The 27,575-nt window shown below is 43.2% G+C and overlaps 1 protein-coding gene across 8 annotated transcripts in view; it reads left to right on the top strand.

Annotated features, from left to right (window-relative positions):
- Positions 1 to 27,575, top strand: part of EML6 (EMAP like 6) — a 97,274-nt gene that overhangs the window by 63,029 nt on the left and 6,670 nt on the right. For 6 of the 8 annotated variants that reach the window (XM_071448714.1, XM_071448792.1, XM_071448948.1 and 3 more), the window contains exons 18-37: positions 2,022 to 2,122; positions 3,735 to 3,937; positions 5,159 to 5,270; positions 5,936 to 6,063; positions 7,370 to 7,511; positions 8,526 to 8,678; positions 8,926 to 9,057; positions 9,869 to 9,957; positions 10,572 to 10,748; positions 10,839 to 11,040; positions 11,223 to 11,349; positions 20,274 to 20,352; positions 21,347 to 21,476; positions 22,010 to 22,108; positions 23,287 to 23,307; positions 23,668 to 23,841; positions 24,511 to 24,719; positions 25,179 to 25,336; positions 25,923 to 26,037; positions 26,489 to 26,677. In XM_071448714.1, the coding sequence (XP_071304815.1) occupies positions 2,022 to 2,122; positions 3,735 to 3,937; positions 5,159 to 5,270; positions 5,936 to 6,063; positions 7,370 to 7,511; positions 8,526 to 8,678; positions 8,926 to 9,057; positions 9,869 to 9,957; positions 10,572 to 10,748; positions 10,839 to 11,040; positions 11,223 to 11,349; positions 20,274 to 20,352; positions 21,347 to 21,476; positions 22,010 to 22,108; positions 23,287 to 23,307; positions 23,668 to 23,841; positions 24,511 to 24,719; positions 25,179 to 25,336; positions 25,923 to 26,037; positions 26,489 to 26,677 (2,740 nt within the window). The remainder of the gene's footprint in view (positions 1 to 2,021; positions 2,123 to 3,734; positions 3,938 to 5,158; positions 5,271 to 5,935; positions 6,064 to 7,369; positions 7,512 to 8,525; positions 8,679 to 8,925; positions 9,058 to 9,868; positions 9,958 to 10,571; positions 10,749 to 10,838; positions 11,041 to 11,222; positions 11,350 to 20,273; positions 20,353 to 21,346; positions 21,477 to 22,009; positions 22,109 to 23,286; positions 23,308 to 23,667; positions 23,842 to 24,510; positions 24,720 to 25,178; positions 25,337 to 25,922; positions 26,038 to 26,488; positions 26,678 to 27,575) is intronic. The other 2 variants (XM_071449113.1, XM_071449036.1) reach the window with 1 other exon arrangement.

Here is a 27,575-nt window from a genome sequence, read left to right as displayed (position 1 = left end):
CCCTGGTCACCAGGACTGAGCAGAATTCCTGTGAGGGTGGATGCATGTACCAGAAAGGCAAGGAGAGAATTCCATGTGCTCTCTGCAAGCATGTAATGTAGCACTGCTCAGTAGAAATTGTTGGTATGGCTGTAAAAAAGTGCCTGTGAAAGGTAATTTACTTTAATTACTATATGGTGACATGTTGCAGAAGAAATGAGATTTTCTGGTGGCAGCAGTCTCTGTTAGTGTTAGTGTACCATTACTGAAGAAATCAGTGTTTTACTCCATGTGTGTGTACCACAGTCTGTTAGCTATACAATTTCATCTCAGACATCCAGTTTATTAGGCACTCAGGGTTTAAATCCTGTCTAAAATCCGTGCTGGAGGCTTTGCTTAGCAACAGCCCTGGCTGTGCTGTAAAACGTGACATTTTCCTGGGCTTTGCAATCCCAGTTCTGCTGTCCCCAGACAGATTGTGCTTGACTTGCAAGCAAAGAAATACTTTCTATATTCCCACGCTGACCTTTAAGCTTTTAAAAACAAGATAATGATAAGCTGTGTCACTACCTGGTGCTGGTGCTCCCAGGAGAGATAAAACATGGAGCACTCGGGTTCTTTTCACCATGTAATGCTGCATGTACCCAATGCATCTATTATTGCTCATCTGTTATCTTAAAAATATACAGGGTATATTGTATAATATATATAATGAATATATCTATATATAGAATAATGAATATATATATAATGAATATATTTTCATATATAATTAATGTATCTTCTAAAACCTTCCCGTTTAAGCCATTGTTTGAATTTTAGCAGTGTCTAAAGGCAAGTCCCCTGTTCTGGTGAGCACAGGAGGACAGAGAGACAAAAGCCCTCCTACGGCCTTTGCACACAAGAATGAAAGAACATCTCCTTACAATCATATGGACCCATATAAACCTGAAAAATGGGTGTCCACTCACCATATACAGACACTCATTATGGCTATTCTGCACTTGTGTTTACTATTTGTGAATATTCTTTTTTCTTAATCTTTCTAGGCTGATTTATTTCAGCATGACTTCTCAGGTTTTGGGTTTTTTTTTTGTTGCAACATTAAGAACTCTTATTTATTTGCTTTAATTGTTTCAGAGCTAAATTATGCAGCTTGTTTCCCTGTCCTGGCTCTCCTACCTCCTGTCTAATTCCATTAAAATCCTTGTTGAGTAAGATCACAAGGAACCAAACACCTCTGCTCTGCAGGATGATGTGCTGCAGATGTCAAAGGTGGCCAGGACTGGTTTGCATCCAGACATTCCCACTAAAAGGGAATACTGACCCAGAGGGGTTCCAGAACCATGTGATTTTCTAGATCTGCTGAGCCTCTCAGGAAAAAGTGACTTAATCCTAGCACAAACCTGCAGATTATAATGAAAAGCTCACACTTCCTGCTTTGGGGGGTTTATAAAATACTGACATGGATTTAATTAATGCTTTACACCTGGGAATAGTTTTTCCTTTGATAAGACCCAAGCTTGTAAATTCCCATAAATACATCAACAAGCATAAGTTTAATTACCCAAGAACTAAACCTGGAGGTGAATGCGCTGCTGAGTGAACTGCTACAATTTTATAATTCATTATTTTATTTTCTATCTTGAAGCCCACAGATTAAACACTTCCTCATTTTTCCTGTCAGAGTATCTTTTAATATTTATTGAGTTCCCATCCATTTACATACTTATCTTGACCTTTATGTCTTCTCTTAATTGCCTTGACCTTTATTGCCTGCTCCTTTGTTACGATTTAAATGAACTGAAATTCAGTGGGAGAGGATCTTTATTCCCCACATTTCTGTAGTCTCCACATGGTGTGTGCTCAAAATTCTTCCTGCCAGCTCCATGAGGCAAAATCCCAAAACAAAGCCCTTGCAGATTAGCAATATGGCTCTCTACTTTTTGTTATATGGGGAAATGATTTATATCAATGATTTAATTAGTTGGAAATCTTAAGTCATTCTTGCCAAGCTTTTAAAATGTCTACTTCTATTGCAGGGGCCATAAAGATAAAATATTTGTAGTGAAGTGTAATCCACATCATGTGGACAGACTAGTCACAGTTGGGATGAAGCACATCAAATTTTGGCAGCAAACAGGTACTGTATTGAATATTTTATATTTGATTAACATGGGAATTTGTGGACATTTTTAATACAGGAACATCATATTCCCAGTTTAAGAATTTGTTTTATTCGTTAAGCTTTTAACTTTTGACTAACTTTTAAGTTTTAACTTTTTAAAGTTTTAACTAATTTTGCCAGTTACCAAAATATTAAAGGGGTTAAAACCCACCTCTGAGTCAGCAAGTGTCACAATATTCCTTCCTTCTTGGAAAGAATTTTCAGTTAATTGTGTTTAAATTCTAATCATAATATTAAGGCATTCTCCTCAACAAGCATCCTTGGCTCCCAGAAAATCAGGTTCTGATTGAGGACATTTTTTATTCAGGACTGGATTTTTTGCTCTTCATGACTTTTTAATTGTGTACACATGACACAAGTACTCAGAACAGCTCAAAATTAGGTCATTTTAAGAGCTTCCTACACTTCATAGCATAGTTTAAGCATTCAAGTGGTTCAGGTGCTCTTAGATAAATAATTTTTTTTCCTGCTTTTTTTTAGTCTTTAGGTTATTTTTGCAGTGATTACGTAGACTTGCATTGCTGTTTGCCAAATTCCATGGTGGGAATGTGCATTAAGCAGCATCTTACTCCAAGAACAGTCTCTTTGCAATAAAAATGGTGATTTTTAATTCAGATTTGCTCAATGGAGTGGGGAGTTATTGTGGTGTCAGCTGTGAAGCCCACAGTGCCTTGACACAAGGCCACCTGTAGAAATGATATTTTGTAATTTTATGTGTATTTTTGTCTAAGCATTGATTTATGACCTTATTGCTGCTTCTGCTTTCTGACCCAAAGCAAGGCTGTGGTGATTTGGAGGAGCAAACCCTGCCATTTATTCTGCAAACTGCTGCCAAAAGCTCAGGATGCCAGGGGACAGCTAAACCAAGCTTCTGCTTGTGGTCACCTCTACAGAGAAGCAGCATGGCAGAAGCTGCTGTGGGCAAACACCATCCTGCCAGGCTGTGACTGTGTTCACAGGGGTCTGGGGATGAGGGAAGAGATGAGGATCTGACTCCATGTTCACAAGGCTGATTTATTATTTCATGATATATATTCTATTAAAACTATACTAAAAGAATAGAAGAAAGGATTTCAGCAGAAGGCTGGCTAAGAATAGAAAAAGAAGGAATGATAACAAAGGCTTGTGTCTCAGACCAAGAGTCTGAGCCAGCTGACTGTGATTGGCCATTAATTAGAAACAACCACATGAGCCCAATCCCAGATGCACCTGTTGCATTCCACAGCAGCAGATAACCATTGGTTACATTTTGTTCCTGAGGCCTCTCAGCTTCTCAGGAGGAAAAATCCTAAGGAAAGGATTTTTCAGAAAATATCATAGCTACACCAGACATTGCAGTAGTTGGTTTTGCACAATTCCTCAGCAAATTTATCTCTGGCTTGGGAAGACAGTCTGCAAACCTGAGGCTGATCTGCTCCAGAGCTGTCATTGCTGGGTTCACTTTCTTTGTGCTTTTCCCTTGTGTGCTGCTTCTGCATTTCCATTATTAGGAAGCCCCAGGAGATGTTGGGGTCAAACATTTGTCCTTTCCAGCCCAAGCAGAGCAAGGCCTGTGCTGCTGTTGCAGGTGGAGGCTTCACCTCCAAGCGGGGCACGTTTGGGAGCGCGGGGAAGCTGGAGACCATGATGAGCGTCTCGTACGGGCGCGGAGAGGAGCTGGTGTTCTCTGGGGCTGCCACTGGGGACATCTACATCTGGAAGGAGACCCTGCTGCTGAGGACAGTGAAGGCCCATGATGGACCTGTGTTTGCCATGCATGCACTGGACAAGGTATCTGTCACCTTCCTCCACGCTGATTTTTGTTGTACCGATGGATTTTAGAGGTGTTTGCGGTTAAACAAAGCCAACAGGAATGAGTGCTGTTATTTGATAGACCTGGATTTGTAAGCACCCTGTTCCATGTGCTGGTACCTGACCAGCAGCTTTCTGACCTCTGAAAATTCAGAATTTATTTCTCACTCTGCTCAGGAGTGTGGTTTTCATGTTTGTGTAAACCACAGGAGAGTAATGGGTAACACTCATTGCCTCTTCAAGCTGATCCCAAAAATATTCATGCATTACCAGTTTCCAAAATATGAAACATGATCTTTTAATAATATTATCATGATCTTTTAATAATATTATTATTGTGTCTTAGTCAAGACTTCAGGTACCCAAAGGTTTTCGGTTTTGAGTTAGCTATTCCAGATAACAAATTCTCTTTCAGTTGCATCAATACATCTATGAAAAAAATTATGGCAAAATATTTGCATCACACAAATGAGCTAAGGACAAAGTTTTGCCCCTGGCAATTTGAAGATAATGTTGATAATGGAATAACCCTTTTGAGGTTATGTTTTCAACTGTAGAAGTAAAGGATGAGAAGAATGTTAGCTATTAACATTTTTATATATCAAGGTCAATTAAGATCCCTGTGGCTCAATCCTTTCTGGCCCTAATTGATTGTTGCCAGCTTTCCTATCAATTTTTCTGTTTGATCTTGGCACTGAACATCCTCTTCACTTAGATTTTTGTTGGTTAGTTATTTATGCTCTTCTGCATTCACTTGGCCCAGATAATCTACCTAGGGAATTAATGAGAGAATTGGTCCCTGATGCATTATTAGAACTTGGGCTGAAGCATCTGTTAAATCAATTGAATTTGGAATAACTTGAGAAGCTGTTACTGCCAGCTACTGCCTCTTCTAAGGGTAAATCACATTTTTCCATCCCCTGTTCCCACATGCAGGCAAATGTCCTGGTCCAGCATTCCTGTTTACAGCACTCCATATGTTACAGTGCTCCATATGGTTGCAAATCATTATAACCCTAGAAAAGCAACTCCACATCTTGTCCACTTGAATTTTTCCCTCATAGGTACAGACTCCAGTATTTTTAGTTTGACACATGAATAAAAAGCAGGGGAGACTTTATTGTGCCTTTGGACATGTCCTTTTGAATCTCTCCCATGAGTGCTGACATTTGTGTGTGCTCTCCTCCTGTGGCTGTGCAGGGCTTTGTGACGGGTGGAAAAGATGGAATTGTGGCCCTTTGGGATGATATGTTTGAGAGATGTCTGAAGACATATGCTATCAAAAGAGCAGCACTCTCTGCTAGTTCTAAAGGTATTGGCTTTCAGTGTGTTTCAGTAAGGACTGTGTGCATGGAGGGTGGTAAATGGCAGGGAAAGGGGAGGGACTGGGTGTCACATCTTACCAGAAGCCAAAGGGAACAGCAACATGCTGTTTACTCTGTGCTGGAACATTCTGGTTTGATCCACAGAAGATGTATTTATTGCATTCCTTGTCATTTATAGTTTGTTCTGCTAGTCCCTCTATTTCATGACATTGAGCTTTGTTTTCATTGGTGAAATGATTTTAAGGAGAAATGTGCCCAGCCTTGAGTTTGGCAGTTCCAAAGTCAGTCCAGCTTCCTTGGCTGGCCACATTCCCTGTGGTGAGAGCAGGGGCCCTGTGATGTGGAAAGACCTTTAAATACCCCAGGCCTCAGTGTGGAAAGGGATATTCACATGTAATCACAGCATTGGTCTGGGCTGCTGGGACTCCTGGGCCCCTCAGACCTTGTCACTGTTAAAGCAGTGAAATATCAGTCATTGTACTGCCACAGTACAGACAAACCCCCTCTCTGCAGTACTAAGGGATCCATGGATTATCTGGCAGTTTGATCAGGCAGTTTTATCTCATCTTCATGATTTTGAACAGATTTGAATTATATATAAACTGCATGGGGTATGAAATTTCAAAAAAAATTTAAATCTGGCTTTCTTCAGGTTTGCTTTTAGAAGACAACCCCTCCATCCGAGCCATCAGCCTGGGACATGGGCACATCCTGGTAGGAACTAAAAATGGAGAAATACTTGAAATTGATAAAAGTGGGCCTATGACTCTGCTTGTTCAGGTACTGTATGGATCTCCCACAGCAAACCATTTCCTGTATTTTTACAAAAATGCTGGTTCTTTGGTATTCTTTTTTCAGTAAATTTTGATCACATGAAGTAATCCTTCAAATTTGTCTTGCCTGCATGACTGCATATCCAAGATGTGTGAGGTTGTGTTTTATAAAACATTGAACTCATTCACTAATGCAGATTGAGAGCAGTAAGAAATTATTTAACCTTGATATGCAGTGCCAGCAAACTGTATGCAAGCTGAAGGAAAGCTGGAAAAAAGCAGGAAGAGTGATTAACAGCTTGGAAAACTGAGAATATGAGGCAAGATTAAAACAAAATATTATGTGTCTTTTGGGCAAACAAGGATCTAAAAAAGGACATAAACTTTGAGGATTAGCCAATACTAGGATTTCAGGATAGAGTCCAGTTTGGGGTGTAACTGTTCCCTATTAATCTCAAGTTTGGAAAGGAGAATACTGGAAGAACAGGAATTACAGCCAGTAACAGTGGAGGGGAACATGGAAGTGTTTCAGACATTGGTCAGGGAGACAGAGCAGACGTTCAGGTCTTTTGGAATGCAGAAAGCTTTGGAGAGAGGAGATGGTGAAGGCTTTATGTGGAAACCCAGGGCACTGGGAATATTTCTCTGTCTGCTCTGGGGTGCCCTGATCCCCAGGGGAGCACTGACTTTGACCCTCACTCATGGAGAAAGTTTCCTAAACTCCAGAATAGACTGGAATCCACAAAAGTGTGAAATAGATTATAGAGAGCAGTGTAGGTGCATCACTTGGTGAGAAATTGAGGTTTTGGGGTTTTTAGTGTGTTGTGGATGGAAGCAAGATGGAGGGCACAGGGTGTCATCCTGGGTTTCTTCTTCATGCTTCTTCTTCCTTCTTCTCCATGGGTTTGGGTGGCATTTTGTAATTGGGCAGAAAAGTCCCCATTGCAGCTCTGTGGGATCAGTGATTGGGTTAAAAGGGAAATAATCCAAGTGTCAGTTCTTAATTGGATGGTTCAGTCTTAAAAGGCCTTGTAACAAGAGATTGTTGGCCACTTTGTGCCTTCTAATGAAAAGCTGCCCAGCTCACAGCAGTGAGATAAGAAATTTTGTTTTACTGATAAGAAATAATAAACACCTGAGTCTGAACATGAGCTACCATCTCAAGTGCCTTCAATGCACACCCAGAGAAACCAGCAACTGGTACCCCCACAGCTTTACTGCCTGGGACTCACAAAATGAGGCAGGGCAAGTTTAGAAGCTATTACCCAGCCCCACAGGCATTATTTCCTCTTGTGTGGAATGCTTTCCTGCAGGGCCACATGGAAGGGGAAGTGTGGGGCCTGGCAGCTCATCCTCTCCTGCCCGTGTGTGCCACGGTGAGCGACGACAAAACGCTGAGAATCTGGGAGCTCTCGGCACAGCACCGCATGCTGGCAGTCAGGAAACTCAAAAAAGGTAACTCTGCCTTGGCCTGGGGATCCAGGGATCCCCTGCTCCTGGAGCAGCTCCCTCTCTGCCTCTGGGGCACTTAATTAATTGGCTAGGCAAAGGACACGGTCGTTAAGAAATTGGGAGCACAGGAAATAAATTGGCTTTGGCATGTGTCAAGTCAGTGCAAAGGGAAGGAAGAAAAAGGACTGTAATCTATTGTAATGAATAATAATAAAATGAACTTCAGTCTCTTTTCCCCCAGTTTCAAGGGGAATGAGTTGACCTCAGAATCACTTTCCTGCCTAGGAATACTTAAGGCCAGTATGTAGCTGACATTATAAAATTTCTTTATAAAGACAAGAGTACAATTTCCTGCATTTTGAGCACAGTCATCTTTTGCTGTCAATATGAGCTTTACCTGTTAAACCAACTTCTCTAAAATTAACACTTTTCCTCTCCTCTCCTCCTATAAAATTAGATAAGCTAGATTGAAATACTGCCTTCTCAAAATCACTCTTATTTTATTAATTCATTGATATCTCTCTGGAAATTTTAAATTGTTCATTTTCAGTGACAAATCTGGAGCACATGAACCCTTAACTGGCTGGGGGAAAACAGAGTTAAATGTTTTGGAGAGGTGAACTTGGGGATGGATGAGGGTAGCTGTAGGAGAGTATGTCAGGAATAATGCTGAGGCAGAGGTACACTGCCCTTAATGAATCTTTGAATTTTCCATCCGGATTTCCTTTCTGTATGTGTTCTGGGTGGGTTTTTTTTGTTTTATTTCTGTCATTGGTGTGTTTAGGATGTGGCTGGAAGGTGGTATTTGCAATAAACCTGTTTCAAAAGGGATTAAACCATCGTCCTCAACCCTGTAACGAAGCGTCCATCATACCCCTCTGTAACATATCTTTTTCAAGAGATAAAAAATCCGTTTTAAAATCACGTAGTTGATGTAGAAACCTTTCAGTTGCAGTTCACCGATGGTTTTCTCAGCCCCAGCTTTTATGACAGGCTCATTTCCATGTGCCTCCTCAGGCGGGCGCTGCTGCGCCTTTTCTCCGGACGGGAAAGCCCTGGCGGTCGGGCTGAACGACGGCAGCTTCCTGGTGGTGAACGCCGACACTGTGGAGGACATGGTCTCTTTCCACCACAGGAAGGAGATGATCTCGGATATCAAGTTTTCACGAGGTACAACCGCATGATAAGGTGGAAGAGGAGTGTTTGTTTTGCAGTTGGTTTCTCTTGTCTAGGCAAGGTTGAATGTCCCAAAGGAAGATTGGCTTTGTGTGTGCTCCATGCATTAAATACTTCACAATTCCGTGTGGCTGCACTAGAACAGGCCCAGCCCTGCCTGGTGAATTGACTGCAGTGGTGAAAACCACACCAGTATCAGTTAAATTTACCCTTTAATAACCACGGTGTCTCCTCCTTGCAGAATCAGGGAAGTACCTGGCTGTGGCTTCCCACGATAACTTTGTGGATATTTACAACGTCCTTACCAGCAAGAGGGTTGGCATTTGCAAAGGTGCCTCCAGCTACATCACCCACATCGACTGGGACTCCAGAGGTAAAGTGTTGGCCAGAGATACAGACTGGAAATGTCCATAAAATGGAATATCAGGAAATTGAGTTATTGAGATCAACCACTGATGCAAATGCTTTTTCCCCACGGAGCACTGCATGGATCCAGTGCAATTACATTTGTTGGTATCCAATTTCCTTTCCTTGCTGAGCTCTGCATGGCAATCCCTGCAAGAAGCTAGAGCTTGATGGTCCCAGCTAATTAACCATAATGAGCTCATGCCAGTGAGCCTTCCCAGAGCAGCTGTGATCTGTGTGGGACCCCCTGTGTGCCTGAGCTCTGTCCCTGCCCAAAACGTGGTGTGAGCCAGTGGCAGCAACCACAGCATCTCCATGGGCACAGCAAACTTCCCATCCCAGGACAGCTGAGACTGGAGCTGGCTCTGCCAGTGTAGCAGTGCAGAAGGGATGGGAGCTGGCAAAGGTTCCACTTTTGGCAAAGCTGCCTTGTAAAAGTATTAGGAAAATGAATAGCACATGCATTTATTTTTTACTTCCATTAGTGTGATGGTGAAATACAAGCAAAATGTTCCCTATCAGCAGAAACTGATTTGCTGTGCAACAGCAACTTCTTAAGGATATTGGATGGTATTTGAAATATTGCTTTTGCATTGAGTCAGAGTATAGGACCCTTACTAGAGTGATTTTAAGCATCTGTGTTACTTTGGCTATGAATCACTCTCTTAGAAGATAATTTCTTAATTTACCCCCAGAAATCTCTTCACTCAATCAAAATAAAGTTCTTAGTAGTCACAATAATTATTAAGATTCATAACAAACTCTCCTTTTGTATCCAGGAAAGTTATTGCAAGTCAATTCTGGTGCCAAAGAACAACTATTTTTTGAAGCACCAAGGGGGAAAAGACATATTATAAGAATTGCTGAGGTATGAATTCTGGGCTGGATTATTTTAACTGTGAAAATTAATTTAAAGAATTGTCTTCAAATTGTGTAATTTTTTAAAATAATGCTTTATTTACAATGGTTAGAATTAGAATTACTTAATAATTCCACAGTGTCTTTCCTAGCATTTGTAAATGGCAGAATGTGCAGATTTCTGCTTGTATCTCTAAATTTATTCTTGTTTATTTATTAGCAGCCATTTGCCATAATCCCCTTCTCAGAGCCACCTGGTTTTGCACATGGGCTATAAAGCACCTTCAAACAGCAGGACCTGGCTTTTCATTAAGCTGATTCTTTGTGACATGTAATTCTACATGACTACAAAATTGCCAATGTTTAGCACCTCAGAAAACCTTCAGGGAGATTTGTATCCAAATCATGCTCTGCTTGGAAAAATGGGAATGTTTAAAGTGTTAAGCCTTTTGATGAAGATACATCAAAATTAATTTGTATTAACAAGCTGGAACAGCACAGTTTCTTAAGAACTAAAAGTATTAAAATAAAAAATGTCAAACATAGAAAACGATACACATGGAATGAGTGTGGATTTGGTATGTTTAAAGTAAGCAGCCTTCTCTGGGGGAATTTTGCTTGCAGATAGAGAAGATTGAATGGGACACGTGGACATGTGTGCTTGGTCCCACCTGTGAGGGAATCTGGCCCATGCACAGCGATGTCACCGTTGTCAACGCGGCCAGTCTCACGAAGGACAGGACCCTCCTGGCCACGGGAGACGATTTTGGGTTTGTGAAGCTCTTTTCCTACCCAGTGAAGGTAAGGAATGTGTGGATGGCAGTGATGGAGAGGAAAGGAAGGAAGGGCTGCTGGGTGCCAGGCTGCCAGTGGGGATGTTGTGTGCTGCAGGGCCAGCATGCCAGGTTCAAGAAGTACGTGGGGCACAGTGCCCAGGTGACCAACGTGCAGTGGCTGCACAACGACTCCGTGCTCCTCACCGTGGGCGGCGCCGACACCGCCCTCATGATCTGGACCAGGGAGTTCCTGGGCATCCAGGAGAGCAAGCTGGTGGACAGTGAAGAATCAGACACAGATGCAGAAGAAGATGGAGGTAAAGAGGATTTAATTCTTCCTTGCCTCAACCAGAGATTCACACAGGCATTTAACTTGCTAAATGTCAGTGTGAGGAGAGCTTGGTAGGTTTTGTTTCCTTCCTTTCGTTGTTGCAGATCTTCTTGTTCTCTCCTGTCCCACTATGGTAGTTTGTTTTATTCTATGTTTTATTTTTCTAAGGTTATGACAGTGATGTTGCAAGAGAAAAAGCAATTGACTACACCACTAAGATCTATGCAGTGAGCATCCGAGAAATGGAAGGCACAAAGCCCCATCAGCAGCTGAAGGAGGTTTCAGTGGAAGAGAGGTATGTCCCACAAAGGCTTTTGCTTCCATGTGTGCCCTTTTGCAGGTCTCTTTTCATTCAACTAAAATTAGTCCTTAGAAATAAGACAGGAATTTTAAGATTCACCAGATGACATTTCAAATGGTGTTCACACAGTACAACATGTTAATGTGAAGGAGAAAAATACATGTAGATGACACATCTCTGAGTGTCGTTCTCTTTTGCCATTCACATGAGCATTTATACTCTCTCCTAAGCAGTGTGTGTGTCTGCAGCAGAGCACTTGTGGTAGTGGTAAGCTTGTAAATATTTTGTGGTTAAGGCTTTGGGTGGTGCTTTTATTACAAGATTTTCAGTTACTTGTAATTGTGTCAGGTTGTCACTGTTAAAGCTGGAATTTCCCATGGCACACACTGGCCTTAGGCTGAAATATTCTAAAAAAAAATTATCTGGAAGGGGAACAGTGTTGGAGAGGAGAGCAAAGAAAAGAGGTAAGAGCTAAGAACAGAGGGTGAGTCCAGTGAAACACAGACCTAAAGGAGGGGGTGCTAAAATCTGATGGGGACAGAACAGGAGCATCTATAACCAGTAAATGATTCTCCCTCAAAACCTGGAGCAGTAAATCCCTACCTGTGAATCCAGCTGGTGACTCAGCTGGGAATCCATTTTGTCTCTTTTGATAGAGCATTTTCTTAGAAATGATCATTCTTTCATCAGGAGTTTCCCTGCTCTTGCCCCCCTCTGGGCACTGACACCAAGGACTGCTGTGGGTTAACCCACAGAAAGAATTTCAGCCCAGTTCTGTTATTGCAAGAGACAAAATGGAGTTAATAATACTTCCCAATCTCATGTAGGCCTTGGAAAAATAAGTTTGTCTTTAAAGCTCTCAAAGACTGCAGTGCTGAACATCTTGAACAGAAAGTAATTAATCATTTTTGCTCAGTAAATGTGCAAAACAAGAGAATTGGGTGTGAAATGTGGGGTATGAACAATAAGAAGAACAAGGTTGCACCCATTTTTTTTCATCACAATGTTTTAACAATTCCATGCAGGAGGAGGATCAGTGATCTTTACAATGAAGTGTTGGACCATAACCTTCTCTTTTTCCATTTCTTTTAAGAATCTCTCTTTTCCTCAAATAAAGAATTTGTTCCTCCATCTTTCTACAAAAAGGCATAGTGTATCATCTGGTAAAACATAAACGTTTGCAAATTGAGTTTAAAAAAGGAAAATTGTTATTTTATTTTGGCTGAATTGCTAAAATGTTACAGGAATAATAAGTGGCATTGGTACAGATGGTTTGTACCAGAAACACTTGTGCTGTCCAGCTGTTTTATTCTGCTGTGGTGATGCTTGGTGTTATCAACAGTTTTGTACTTTGTTTTTAATCTAGGTTAAAAATAAACCCTTGTCACTGTCCTTCCCATCTTTTCTGCTTGAAAGTCACAGCTCTTGTACACATTTTTAGCTCCTTTTTAAATTGCAGATGCTTCAGTACAATCACACCTTTGGTATTTGGAATTTGCTGTTTTGATCAATCTGATAAAAAATCTTGTCATTTTCATATGTCACTTGTTAAGCAAAGATCAATTCCCTTTCCTGTCTTCAAGGGATTAATAGAAATAGTGAAACAATCAGAAGTGGCAACTTTATGGCAAAATGTCATCCAAACTGCTTTCTGAGGGTGTAGTGGTTGGATAGGGCCTTAAGCTGTGAAGGGTGCTGGGGTTTGAGTGCAGTGAGACAGGATCTGTGTGTTGGTTACTGCAAGACTGCAATTCCTGCTCCCAGGGGGACAATAAGGGCACAATTCCTGCTCCCCCAGCTGGGAGTGCCTCAGGCTAAAGCTGACTTCTCTCAGGAGATGTATGAGAGATGAGGGAAGCTTTGTAGCTGTGTCCAATTCCATCTTTTCTGAGAGCACAAGAGAATGCAGCAGCTGGAAAAGGGTTTGTCTGCCCATGACAAACTTCTGAAATCCCTGGCCTGACTTTTCTTTGCACCTGCAAGGGTCTGAAGTGGGAGTTGGTCAATCCAGGTGAAATGGAAAGTTTGTTTTGAGGGAAATCCTAAATGTCCAGGGAAATCTAAGGCCAAGTCAGGGCCTTGAGGCTGGGGAGCCTTGAAATCTCTGTGCACAGGGCTGGGTGAAGAGGCAGCAAGGAATATTGGAGGCAGCTCCCAAAGGTTTAGGTTTTCTGCCAAAGGCACAGCTGGAGGAGCTCTCCCAGCCCCTCCAAGTTTGAAGAAGGGAACCCAGAGGATGTGTTCCATTCTCTTTCAGGCAGGTGTGTGGGGAAACCTGGTAAGCTTTTGAGGAGGAGGTTTTTCTGGGGGAAATATTCCAGATCTTTCCCTTTGTGATTGTGCCATGTGTCTGCCTGAAGACCCCAGGGATTGTGCACTATTCTGGCATTGGTAACTTACTGTCACTAACTGCCCACGTGTTCAAAACTGTGGGACAAGCTGGGAGGCTGCTTAGAACAGAAACTGTGAGTAAATCCCAAGGCCTGGAAAACTGCTGGCCCACTTCACTGCAACATCTAGTGAGGGTCTTGGAGTGTCCCCCTTGCTCTATTTTCATTGTGGCTTTGAGAAAGGAAAAATTATGAAGGTGTAGTGAGAAGAAACTCAAAATTAAGCAATTTAAATTAAGGAAAGGGGGGAAAAAAGAGAAAAAGCAAGTTTCTGGTTTAAGCAAGAAGTAGGAATAGCTGGGGCTGCTTCTGTGAGCTGCTCCTTGGGGGCAATAACTTGGAGCTCTCTGGGTTTGTTTTTTTTCTGTTAATAGTCATATTCAGAGGGTAAACTGTTGCTGAAGTTGCATTCCAGCTTATGAAATCAAACAGGTTCCAAAGGTGCTGTGTAGCACCAATGAGACACATCCATCTGTTTAATCCTTCTGTTTGCTGGAATAAACTTGCAGGGGACTCTGTGCTTCTCTAATAGAAAGTGGTGAATCTGAAAACCTCCAGGTACATCATTTCTCTAGAAATAACAATTCATTGTTCAATTCAGGAGGAGTTTTATTTCAGGAGCAGTGATGGGACTCCTGAGAAGATTGCAAGTGTAGGGTTGGGAGCTGAACTGTACAGTGATTAGTACAAACTTAGGAGGAATAATAGCATTTTCCCTTAGGAAAGAAAATGAGAGCCCTTCATGAAATTTATTTTTCCTAACTCAAATGTAAATAAAACAATCACGATTCTACAAATATCTTGGAGGAATGTAGAGGTTGCATGATAGATTTTACTTGCAGGATTTGAATCAAGTCATGTCCTGGTATTTTTGAGGGGATCTAACATTTCCTGTCTCCATCAGCAGCTACAGCTTTAGGATGGCAAAGTGACAGGAGAGCTGTTGCTGAGGCACAGTTTTAAAATGTCTTGCAGTTGCATTGGTGCGTTTGGTTAAGATCATTAATTGATTGTTGTTTCTCTCTCCTCTCCCCGATCCCGTTGTTTTCTTCTTCCCCTTTCCGTGTGTTCCCTCTTGTCCTCCCCACCCCCCTTGTGTCCCTGTGTGTCCCTGTGGCTGTGACCCCTTGCCGTGCCCGGGCTCAGGAGCAGGGTGCCCTGGAGAGGGGCAGCAGGAGCCGTCTGGCAGAGGGGGAGCTCCCAGCACGGGGCTCCCGCTCCTCGGGACCCCCTGGCCACTGCTGGGACTGTCCCAGACAATCCAGGACAATTGTAAGCTCTGCTGTGTGCCACAGAAGAATTGTGCTGTTTCACAAAAGGGCTGGGACCATTTAAACCAAGAATTGATACCATGAGAAGTAACACGAGCTTGCTGATGACTGTGTTTATGTTACTAATCTCAAAGGCAAAGGCCTGGTTGCGTTTGGCCTCCTACTAACCCCTAACACACCCCCTGCATCTGCAGCTCTCCCTTAGCTCAGTTTGCATGACTCCACATGTACCTGGTGATGGGAACTCCTCCAAAGCAGGTGGAATGTATAGCAAACGAGAAGCAGCATTAGCATGTTTGTCTGGTTTTCCCTTTTCTCGGCATCCTGGCTTGTCTCACTCCCCTTGAATTACCCACCTCAGAGCCTGGTCTCTGTCGTGGGGTTTGCCTTGTGTAATCATATGTCCGGATAAAGGTGAAAAGTTAAAGAAGTTGAATTTTCTCTCTTCAAATGTTACTCTTTCAATTATTGATTTCTTTAAAACAACATGAGCTAACTTATATAAGCTTCCCAAATAGCCCCCACAAGCCTTTGCACCATGAATTATTCAATATATGGCTGCAGCCTTGGTTCCTGCACCTTTACACACACACGTCTGTGGGTGCAGTGCAACAGCTCTGAGTGTGAATCTGTGTTGTATTTATGTGTAGGTGGGGACTATTCAATATGTGTCTGAAAAAATACATCTTTAGGGTGGAGAAAATAACTTTGGGCTTATTCCAGCAGAGAGCCCCTCTCTGAGGATGAGGAGCATCATTTGGAATATTCACTTTTACTTTCTCAACAGCATTATGTCAAGTTAATGCACCCTGAATGCATTTGACAGCCTGCTGGTTTCATCCCCAAGGCTTGTACACATTGTGACTGGCATTTGTCAGTCCCTGCCAAGCAGCTGAACTCAGAGTCAATCCCACTGCTCCCACAGGTCAGCACAGAGCTGGCTCAAAGGTCTGCTCTGTTTGTGTGACACCTGGGGGAGTGGAACTGAGGGATGCCAGCGTTGCCACAATTTCCCAACACCTCTCTCTCTGAGCCTGAGGGCTCTCTGCACTGAGGATGATGTGAAATACTCAGCTTTCCCCAGGAATGTTGTGCAGGAGGTACTCCAGGGCTGATGGAAAAGCCATGTTTCTCATGTTCTGTCATGCAGAGGGAGAATCTGCTGTGTGTGATTGGTTCAGTGTTTGTATTTACACAACACAGCTTCAAAACGTGCTGGAGCTTAGGCAGGGAATAACAAAACGAATGGAAAAGGCTCTGTTCCCTCAGTGTGTGAGGGACAGCAGGGCCAGACTGAGGTACAGGAGCTGTTCCCAAGGTGCTCAGAACAAAGTCCCTCAGGTTTAATCCCGGTGCTTGCCCTCCTTACTGATTGCTGTGGTGCTGCTTTCACTGGGCACTGGGCTGGAATGACCTGGGACTGCAGTGACCAGCTGCCCTGACAGGCTGTGACAGCAGCTGGCCCCACCATATGTCCTGCAGTACTTTGTGATTTTTTTTGAGTTTTTTGATTTTTTTTTTTTATTTTAAAGAGTGCATCGGCATGCATGTGAAGTTATAAATATTGTAACTATGTAAGGCTTTTTCAGTCCTTTAAAAACACAAATTACCACTGATGTTTCTCTCCAGTTTTGTTTGAGCTTTGCTTTGATCTGCTCTGTTTGAAAGTATGGTATTTTCGTGTTGAATCCTGTTCTTTTTGTTGTCTTATGATAGCTACAAAGTGTTTAAAAAAGTAACAGCAGGAAAAGTTGTATGTAAAACTCCTGTGTATGTTGGGATGGGAAAATCCAAGCGTTTAGAATTTAAGAAATCTTTTAATCCCTTCTCTTGAAGGGATTAAAAACAGCTTGAGGAGTTTTGCAGCAGTTTGGGGGCACCTGGGAGTCCCCTCCTGTCACTGGTGAAGGGCACAGTTAAAAGCTGCTTTTGCATTTTTTTCTGAAATGAACAGTATAGTTTTCAAACCTTGGATTTTTGTTCTGTTGCCCAATCCAACCCTTACCACCCTTTCCTCTCCTTGAACCTTGCTTTCTCTTCTCAAGAGCAGCCCTGCTCATGTTTGTGTAGATCCAAGTGTGTTCCCTCTCCAGTTTGCAGCCATGTAAATCCATGTCTGTCTCCCTTTTGGGCCTGAAGCTTTTCCCCACCCATTGCTGCTGGCTCAGCCTGTCACCCTCTTGGTGCAGGACGCTCCTGTCCGTCTGTCCCTGCCCCAGACCTTGTTGGTCCCTTTCCCATGATGCAGTTTCTGGAGTTCCCATGCTGTTCCTGTTGGCCTTGGAGCAGAATGTTTGTGTTCTCCCCAGTTTATTCTCACTGCAGTCAGCATCTCCAACCAGACAGCAATTCTGTCCTGTGACCTGGAAACAGGAGCTGGTTCTATCCCCTTCCCAAAGAATTTATCATTACAGTTTTTGATCTGCTTTTTCTTTTGACCTTTTTTTCCATCTCAACAGATCTATCTTTTTCTCCTCATAGTTTGGCCCTGCTCTCTAAGATCACATCTTTTCCTCCCTCAAGGTGCTCCACTCTTATAAAACCTCATTCCCTCTTCCCCCCAGCCCAGCCCTTGTTGTGTCCATCTGCTGTTCTCCATCCTGGTGCTGCCTGTTCACCCCTCCCCTGAACTGGGCTTCTCCCCACCCCATGGCTGGAAGGAATGTTCACTCACAATTTTCACATTTCTGCATGAAGGTGGTGCTGGGGTTTTGTCAGTTTGGATCTGGATTCTATCCCTGACTGACAGCTGTGTGTCCTCATGGGAGATCATCCTCGAGATTGCCACGAGTAACAGAAACCTTCTCTGCTGTATTCACAGTGCCCAAAGAACTGAACCCCTCTTACCTGACTGTGTCCTCTCTTTCCTGCAGCTCCCCTGTGCCATAACATGATCTAAGCACGTTTGTTTTCAATTGCTGCAAAGAAACCATTAATGCTTGTGTTATGTTTTAACTTGCTTTCCTTTGGAGGCAGGGAATTGTCAAGTAAGTACTGCTGGGAGCCCAGCTGAGGCCTGCATTGCTGCAATGTGCCATGCAGGTTGCACAGGCCCAGCAGGGCAAAGGGTGTCATTTGCTACAGTGCAGATTTCTTGTCTTGGCAGTGCCATCTTCTGTGTCAAAACAAACTAGATGTAGTCACAGGCTTGTTAAAAGTGAAATTATTTCTTACAATGTTTCCGATGTGCTGCTTTCCATTTGTTTTATTGAGGTGGTGATGAGGCAGTGAATGCACCCGTGTGTGTATATATACATGGCTGCGTATATATGAATGCACACAACATCTGTGTTTGTGTGTGCTGTGAGCAGGTAGCTATAAAGGTATCTCTGTGTGTGTTTCCAAGTTAAGCCTCATGCTTACAATCTGGTGACTATCAAGCATGTCACAGTGGTAGTGTTCTCTTGCTTTCATGAAGTATTTTGGCTTGCTCTTGTCATAAACTTTGATATTCCTAGGTAAAGAAATGTAGAAATGATCCAGTTGGAAATAACACTAAAACAGAAAAAAGCATGCAAGAAAACAATTCTTTTCCTAAATGCCAGTTCAGAGGCCCTCATAAATCTGGGCTGAAATGAAATGATGAATTTATTTTGTAAAACAATTAAGTTTTGTAATAATTTCCTCTGCCCTTCCCTGCTGATCACAGCACCGCTGCTCTGTCCTGCTCCACCCAGGGTCACCCCAGGGGACTTGAGTGGCCACTCTCTGAGGAAATAAAGGTACTTGTTCCCTGAGGACAAGGCAGGACAGGCTGTCCTGGCAGTGACTTGGTCTCCTCACAGCCATTGTGGGCTAAATTGCAGCTGAGCTGGGGTAGAGAACAATCATCCATTGTGTGCACTCTCAGCACTGCCTAGGAAACTGTCAACTTCCTAGCAGTTCCCTGCCTGCCAGGCTCCTGAAATAAACCAACCATGGAACCCCCTTGTGCTCTGGTGCAAAGTGTGCAGGAAGCTTGGATGTAGCTTCCCTGTGTCCTCCATCCTGCAGGACCTTTAGCTCTGAGGCTGCCCAGGGATGCCAGGTGTGATGTTTGTGGGTCTGTGCACTCTCTGGTTTCTGTTTTAGTTTTGCTGGCATGCTTGGATAGCAGTGCTGTGCCCCAGGAATGACTGCTGCCTCTGAAAGTGCTTGTGCATGAGTCTCGTGCTCACAAGTGACTCCTAAACTCTATTAAATTTCTTGCTTGGCTTTATTTGCTGCTTCCAAGGGGATCAAGGTAACTCTTTCACTCTCTTGGTGTCATGGGTCACCTGCTCATGTGCTTCTTGGTCCTTGCTGTGCTTGAGACGTGGCTTGGACTGGTTCCCTCCAGCCTTGCTCTGTCTGAGCTCAGCTTGTCCTGCTGCTCATTCCCACAGGGCTCAGTCCACACTGTGCTCTGTCCACTGTGCCTTTAGTACCTTCCATGAGAAATCCAGCTCCAGAAAAAGCAGCTCCCTATACACAAAAGGGATTTCATTCTTCTCCAATTAATTTTTTGCAAAATGGGAATTACTGGTAGTTACGGTCTCAGGACAGAACAAATTTCACAGCGTGTGGAATGTAAGAGCAAGGTCAGATTTTTCTGGAATCATAAGCTCTGGGAATGCTTTCCACGTGCTCCCCTTAGCTCTGTCCCTCTTTTCCCAGCAGGATCAACAGCAGTAGCAGAGGTTATCTGGCCTCACAGACCATTTGCACCCATCAGATTTTGTCTCAACCTCTGTTCTGAATTTGTCTCTATCTACTTTTAGCAACTGTAATTATATAAAATAGCTTTGCTGGCCTCAATCTCCCAAATTCCCTTGGATGAATGACTTGTGCATTTAAATGCAGCCATTTTATCTTTAATATGATTTTGAGAAGATTTTATTGAAGCCATATCAAGGTTTTGGGATTGGCTTTCTCAGAAGAAGCAAGGCTGGGCAGAGGTCAACTGCCAGCTGCAGAAATTACTTCAGATCATTTCTGAAAGCACCAATTTACCATCATTTCACATTCAAGGATTTTTCCATGGATTTAAATCATTATGGTTTGGGGTCTTTTGAATGCTGTAAGGTTGTTTGTTCTGCCACTCATCTGTGAAGTCTACATCAATGTTTCTGCACTTTCCATCAAAAAGTGCAGGATTTTAATCAGTTTACTGTACAACTCTAAAAAAGGTCATACCAGGGGTAACTGTCCATTTGCTGCTCACACATGCTGTGGTTTTGAAGGTTGTGTTTAACTTTCAAACATATCAATTGTCTCCTTTTTTAAATGTTCTTTTCAGGCCACCTGTGAGCAGAGCTGCTCCTCAGCCTGAGAAACTGCAAAAGAACAATGTCAACAAAAAAAAGAAACTGGTTGAGGTCAGAATTCATATCTTTCCTATTTCTTTAAGAGTAACATGTGCTGTTACAGGAGTGAAATCCACCCCTGTTTGTCTCTCAGTGTAGGGCAGGTACAATCACAAAGTCTGTGCATTCCCATGCTCCCTAATCAACCCCAAGGGAAATGCATCCAGAACCTTGGCCCAGGAAAAATCCTCTGTGGGATTTTGAATGATGGAATTTGCTCATTGACTTTGGAACTTCCCTTTCTCCCCAAACAACTTGTTTGAATTCCCACATAAGAGGCAGAACCAGGAATATTTTGTGACCTGTGTGGACCATTTGCAGCACTTGGTCTGTGGCTAATTGGGATTGTTCCCAGTGAGCTGTGATTGTGTTTGGGGCAGTCATTAAGTTGGGCTTCAGGGCTCCAAGGCAGCTCTAACAACAATCCATTAACCATGCTGGCTTCCTGGAGGAAATTTCCTTGGCAACTGCTCATTGTAAGCTGTAATTACACCTCTGATTAATGTCTTAATTACAGAGTTACTAATAGCTTGCCCTAGCTTCCTCTAAGGACTTTAAGGTCAGAATTTGGTCTGTGGAAATGTGGTAGTTTATGAGAATGATTTTTGAAAACTCTGCAGATAGCTTCTTTAAAATATCTGATGCCCTATATAAATAATAAACTGTGATGGGAAGAGCAATAAAATCCAACTTGTTCTGTGAGTTGTATCTGTTTGGAATGGGAATTTACAGAAGCAGGGCATTTATAGCCCTCTGAATAATTAAAAAAGAAAATAATATAAGTGTAGTGCTTCAGTTGACCAATTAAAGGTTGTTGATAGCCTCTGATATTGTTATGCCTCAATAAATGAGCAGAGTGGGGGTAACTAATTATTATTTTGTTATTCTATTGCCTCCACAAGATATTTGTACTTGTGTAATTTAGAATTGTCCTTAAGTGGTCCAGGCTCTGAAATCTTGGTTTTTCTTCCATTTCACTCTTGTTCTTTTTGTTTTCCTGGAGCAGGAGCTGGCTTTAGACCACGTGTTTGGATACAGAGGATTTGACTGTCGCAACAACCTCCATTACCTGAACGATGGTGCTGACATCATTTTCCACACAGCTGCAGCAGGCATTGTCCAAAACCTCTCCACTGGTAATTCCACTTGAAAAAATACTTGGAGATAAAATAGCTTGATAAGGAAAATATTTTTGATTGGAAGTCTGAACTTTTAAATCTTCCTATGGCTTTCCCACATTTGGGAAACTTTGGGGAGGCCTTTGGGGACTCGAGTCCTCAGACAGCCTCTGGCCTGTGGGCTGGGAAACAAGGATGGCCCCATTGTCCTTTCTGGGCCCCTTCCCCACTCACTGCCTCAGTTCCCTGGGATTTCACTGGGAAGCCTGGGCTTTGCTTTGCCATTTTGGTGTTTCTTGCAGCCATGGTGGCTGTGGGCTGATTCCCTGGGTGTACACATAATTTCCCAAATATTGCTTTTGTATCCACCTGTGTGTGTTGATGGTTGTGTCCATAGTGCATTTGGGAACGGTGCCTGGGAATGGGAGCAGAGCAGCCTTAGTGGCCCCCCATCCCCTGCAGAGCTGTGGCAGCTGCCCAAACAGTCTGTGCTTCTGTGGTGGCTCTTCCCTGGTCCTGTGGTGACTGAAATCCTCTTTGCATGGCCTTAGGTAGCCAGAGCTTCTACCTGGAGCACACAGATGACATCCTGTGCCTGACAGTGAACCAGCACCCCAAGTACAAGAACGTGGTGGCCACCAGCCAGATCGGTACGTGACAGCCTGAGCAAAGCTTCCCTCGCAGCTCTCAGGGCACTGCTTTAGTTGGGGCTTCTCTGTGGGGAATTCTACTTCTTGTTTGATTTGGAAGAAGTCATCAAGCTCCGGGGTTTCCTTACTGTTTCAGTTCCGTCTCTGATTGTGAGTGATTGGATTTTAGAGTTAATTGGAGTGTAATCATATTTCAGAAGGCAAACTTTGATAAACTGCCTAATCATCTCAGTAATCTGATTTATAGAGTTCCTCCTTTCCTTCCTGTGTCCAAGGCACTGTTTAGCAGTGAGAATACAATGAGCATCATTTTCTCTGCAGGAATACAGGAGCTGTACAGAAAAGGCCAGAAACAGAGAGAGATCTCAGCAGGAGTTAGGGGACATATCAGGGGACAGCTGAGAAACCACTGATATGTGGCTTTTGTGTGTTTATTGTTTACATGGAGGGTCCTGCAGGAGTAGACATTGCATGGGGAATGCAGGATGAGTAGTCCCAAGCCTTGAGAAGGATGTGCTGCCCCTCAGCCTAGTGCTGAAATAATTCACTTTACAGAAGAGAACAGGGTCAGAAAGTCTCCTCAGCCCACTCCAGAAGGAGAATGGAACCCATAACTTGAGGACGGGAGTCACTTGACAGGGGGCAGGGAATGGTGTGATGAGCACAGTGACAAACACAAACCCTCTGCTGCCTGTCCTGAGCACAGTTACTGCAGCTGGAATGTGGAGGGAGCACCCAAACCTGCACGTGGTGCCAGAGCTGTGCAAAACACTAATTTCTGGGACATGGAAAAGGCTAAAGTCCTTTTCCTAGGCCTCAGGAGATCAGTGCTTCTGAGTTTGATTTGATACTTTGTATAAGTAAAGGTTCACTTCACTTTTGAATTTAGTAATTGTTAAAACCTGCATGCCTTTAACATTTCTTTTAGATACCATTTTTAAAACTTACAAGTACTAAATATTGTTGCAATATTTGTGTATAAAAGCCAATATACCCAAAAAAGTTCAACAATATTCCTGCTTATTTGTTTTGTTGATTTAATCCATATCCATTTCCAAGTTTTTAATTTTGTTTTCCTTCTGGTGCTGATGCTGGCACTTCAGCACGAGCCACATGACTTATTTCACCTATTGTTTTCCCTTGGTGCTTCCTCATTTGCCATTGCTCTCACAATGCAGGTGACATGACAGAATTCCCAGGTAAGGCTGATTTGTTTGTGAATTTAGCAGAGTCCTGTTGAGTTCCATGTTGCCTCGTTGTATCTGTGTGAACCATGGATACAAGTGAAACATCTGCAGGCAATTTCTTTTGCATGAGGCTCTTCATGAATGTTATGTTGTTCTTTTAGAACTTGTCTGACTCCATGGACTGCAATGATTCCCCCTCCCTGTGTTTTGCAAGCTATTTTGATTTCTCTTTGTTTCCCACTAGTGCTAATCTTCAAACAAATCCAAACCCCCAACTAATGTCTGTTCAGGTTAAATGTTCTTGAAAAATGCCTGCTTTGCACTGAAGCTTTCCAGAATTAATTCTCTTTCAATGCCTCTCTCTGCCTGCAGGTACAACCCCCACAATTCACATTTGGGATGCCATGAGCAAGCAAACCCTTTCCATGCTGCGCTGCTTCCACACCAAAGGCGTCAATTACGTGAACTTCAGCGCCACGGGCAAACTTCTGGTGTCAGTGGGAGTGGACCCAGAGCACACCATCACTGTCTGGAGGTGGCAGGAAGGTACAAACCAGGGAAAACCATGGGCCTTCAGCCTCAGAGCTGTGCAAATGACTGCCTTTGCCATTCAAGTCTTTGGAGTTTTGTCTCCCCTCTCTGTCCCAGTTAATCAGTTAAAGATGGTGAAGGGCTAAAAAATATGAACAGGAAGATAAGTTTTTAACACCTATTTTAAGTGGAAATTAAGGAAAGAATGATGCTTAACACAAAATTACATGAAATTAAGGAAAACTATTCCTTTTCTTCCCTAAAACACTTCAAGTGCTATGATGGAGATAGGCCTTTGGGAAGTAATTTCTAGAAGAGAATTATCTTTGGAAATGATGGAGGGGAGAGGAGAAGTTCTTCAGCTCATGAGTGTGTCCCTGTGCATTTCTCACCAGATGATAGCCAATGTTTCTGTGTTATTTCACTGACCCAGGAGACAGATTGTGCTGTGAAGGCCATAAATCTGCATTTCCTAAATCTGTGGGATGCAATGGAATAACCAGGGACGTTGGGAGTTGCATTAAAATGTTTGATACTCTAAACAGTGTTGGGATTTGCAGCTGTCAGCATCTGGGACACAGATCTCTAATCCAATACCAGCTCAATTTATTTGATAAAATCATATCAGAGCTTAATTCCTCAGGTGAATTCAGCTTTGTTTTCATCCTTTGCTCATTAAACCAGGGGCAAAAGTTGCCAGTAGGGGAGGACACCTGGAGAGGATCTTCGTTGTGGAGTTCCGCCCCGACTCCGACACTCAGTTCGTGTCCGTGGGGGTCAAACACATGAAGTTCTGGACCTTGGCTGGCAGCGCTTTGCTCTACAAGAAAGGAGTCATTGGTTCCATGGAAGATGCCAAAATGCAAACCATGCTCTCTGTTGCCTTTGGAGCAGTGAGTTCAAATTACCTGCTGCAGGATTTTACATTACTTTGTATTAAACCTGCAAGGGTCAGTTTTCCTTGCTGAAATCCAACCCAGTGCTTGTTAGTGAAATGTGGATTTAAAACCTGTGCACCTTGAGATCCTTCCCTGAATTTCCTGAACACAACTGGGTGAATGTCTTCTATTAAGCTCTGTGCACACCTACTGCCCTGGCTTTCTTTTTGCTTTTTTTTTTTTTTTTTCACTTTGCTGGTTATTTATCTGTTTAGCTTAAACTTGATCTGTTATTTCCTGTATATTTTTTTCTGCTAATGGTATTTAGTGTGACACATGCCAGTGATACCACCAATGGGGACAGTTCAGTGTGGTCGTTAAGGACTTTTAAATTAAATTTAAAGGATTTTACTTGAAGCTGAACCAAAATGCCGAGGTGTCTGTTGTATCAGAGATTGCTGCTGTCTGTTGCAGAATAACCTCACATTCACTGGTGCCATAAATGGAGATGTGTACGTGTGGAAGGATCATTTCCTGGTCAGGCTGGTGGCCAAGGCTCACATGGGACCGGTGTTCACCATGTACACGACTCTGCGGGACGGGCTCATCGTCACTGGAGGGAAGGAGAGGCCGTAAGACACAGCATCTTCCTGAAGTGCCAACTTCTGTCTCACTTGTGTGCCTTTTGGTTTTGTTATTTATGCAGCAGCCCAGAGATAAATGGTCTCTGTGCTGTGGCAGCTTCACTCTCAGTTTTGCATAACCTGCCCAGGATACTTGAGGGCCACAGTGGCACATGTTACGTGGTGGAGAGATGCTGAACCTCTTTGGAATTGTTCCAAACACCTGGATAAGCTCCTGTTGCCTGAGCTCCTGCCATAAGTGGAGTTCTCTTCATTTGTTTGTTCTGTCAAACTACAGACAGCCTCTCCCAGTGGAGATGCTGCAGGTCCTGGGATTACCACAAGAAACAGATTGGCCAAGAAACAGATTTGAGATACATGGCAAGAGAGCAGCTTGGTTTGTACAAATGATGGTGCTGTTTGAACGTGAAGTATGAAAGCACTTGAATTTTTGATTATTTACTTCCCATTGCACCATAATAGCAATATGGAGTGAAGGGTGGGTCAGTGTGTGTTTAGTGATAGAAGCAGAAAAATGCTGGTGGGATTTCCATGTGTGAAGCAGCCAGCAGGTAACACCAGGGCTCCTTTGCAGCACGAAGGAGGGGGGAGCAGTGAAGCTGTGGGACCAGGAGATGAAGCGGTGCCGAGCCTTCCAGCTGGAGACCGGGCAGCTCATCGAGTGCGTGCGCTCCGTGTGCCGCGGCAAGGTGAGAGCACGGGGGGCAGGGCAGAGCTCAGCTGCCTGCCCGAGCTGCTGCTGCTGCTGCTTTAAAGCCACAAAACCCCCACGGGGAGTTCCTGAGAGACTGTGAGAAGTGGAACACAGTAGAAATAACGGAGTTGTGTGACTTGCTGCAGTCACTCTTGCACGTGTTTAAATTGTGCATGAGAAAGGAGCAGTGATGCTGCACGGGGTGGGGCCTGCCCGGTCAAGCGCTCCAGGGGTGGTCTCTATTTCATTTTGACACATTCCTTGATAAAAACACCACTGAGGAATGTTGTTTTATATTTCCAATCAAGTAGCCATTAACCAATTACAAGCTTAATCTGTTTATGCTTTTTCCAAGTACTTGCCAAGGAAGCTCTGGCAGTTCAAACCGTGGCAGTTACTGTTACACTGACCTCCTCTCTCCACTCCTTTCCTTTGGCTACAAACAGGGGAAAATCTTAGTGGGAACAAAAGATGGAGAAATCCTTGAAGTAGGAGAAAAAAATGCTGCTTCTAACTTGTTAATTGACTGTCACATGGAAGGGGAAATCTGGGGCCTGGCAACTCACCCCTCCAAAGACATCTTTATCTCTGCAAGCAACGACGGAACAGCCAGGATCTGGGACCTGTCGGACAAAGTGAGTGCTGTGAATGTAAAAGTGTGGAATTAAAAATGAGCATTTTATCCAAGCATCCATTTTTCCAGCTGTGCTTTTGAGCAGCCCTGGAATGAGAGCAGGTTTTGCTTTTGTTCTGAGCAGGTTTTGGTCATGTTTGGCACCAGCCCTCCCAGAGAAATGTAGGGATTCACCAGCACACCTGCTCATGGAGTGCCTCTTGTTGGGCATTGTTTATTTTGATCCAAATCTGCAGGCAGGGGGATCAAGGAAGCATTTTAATTCCACATTGCCTGTCTGGGTGACACAGACTGTGCTGTCACACACACAGCCCCTGCCCATCATTCTGCCTTCCTGGCAGGCATGGCTCCCTCTTCTTCAGAGCCTTCCTTTGGAACTCTGCATGTTGCCTCAGGGATTTTTCCAAGTCAAATTGACTAACAGCAACCATTTTTAAAAACAACAAATAAAACATTTTAAAAAAAACCCATCAGGAAATTTACAGCTCATTTTGCCCAGCATAAACCTTTCCAAAAGCTTGTTACCTGAGCTAACAGGATAATTTTTAATGAGGAAAATTAATCTATTATAAATACAACCAGCTAGGTGAAAATACAAGATCTTTCTAGGACATTTCCATGTACCAAATGAAATGGGAGAGTTCTGTGCCAATCAGCAGTTGTTGAAGATGTCAAAGCCACCTTTCAAACAAATTAGGAAATAGATTTTTCAGCTTTTTCTGCTAAATAGTCCTTTTTCTGGTGTGAAACTCGATGTCAGTCTACAAAATAATGCAAACATAACCCCCCATCCAAATCACATCTCTATTTTGAAGTCTGCTTAGCGACATATGCCTGGTGGGATGTGAGTCTCGGTGTGACATTTCAGGTTTATGTTTAGAGGGAAACAGAGTGGATTT

This window comes from Agelaius tricolor, unplaced genomic scaffold, assembly GCF_023055355.1.
Source record: "Agelaius tricolor isolate 1412-34295 unplaced genomic scaffold, bAgeTri1.0.p SCAF_1, whole genome shotgun sequence".
NCBI classification, from domain to species: domain Eukaryota; kingdom Metazoa; phylum Chordata; class Aves; order Passeriformes; family Icteridae; genus Agelaius; species Agelaius tricolor.
This window is presented reverse-complemented; position numbering and strand designations above follow the sequence as displayed.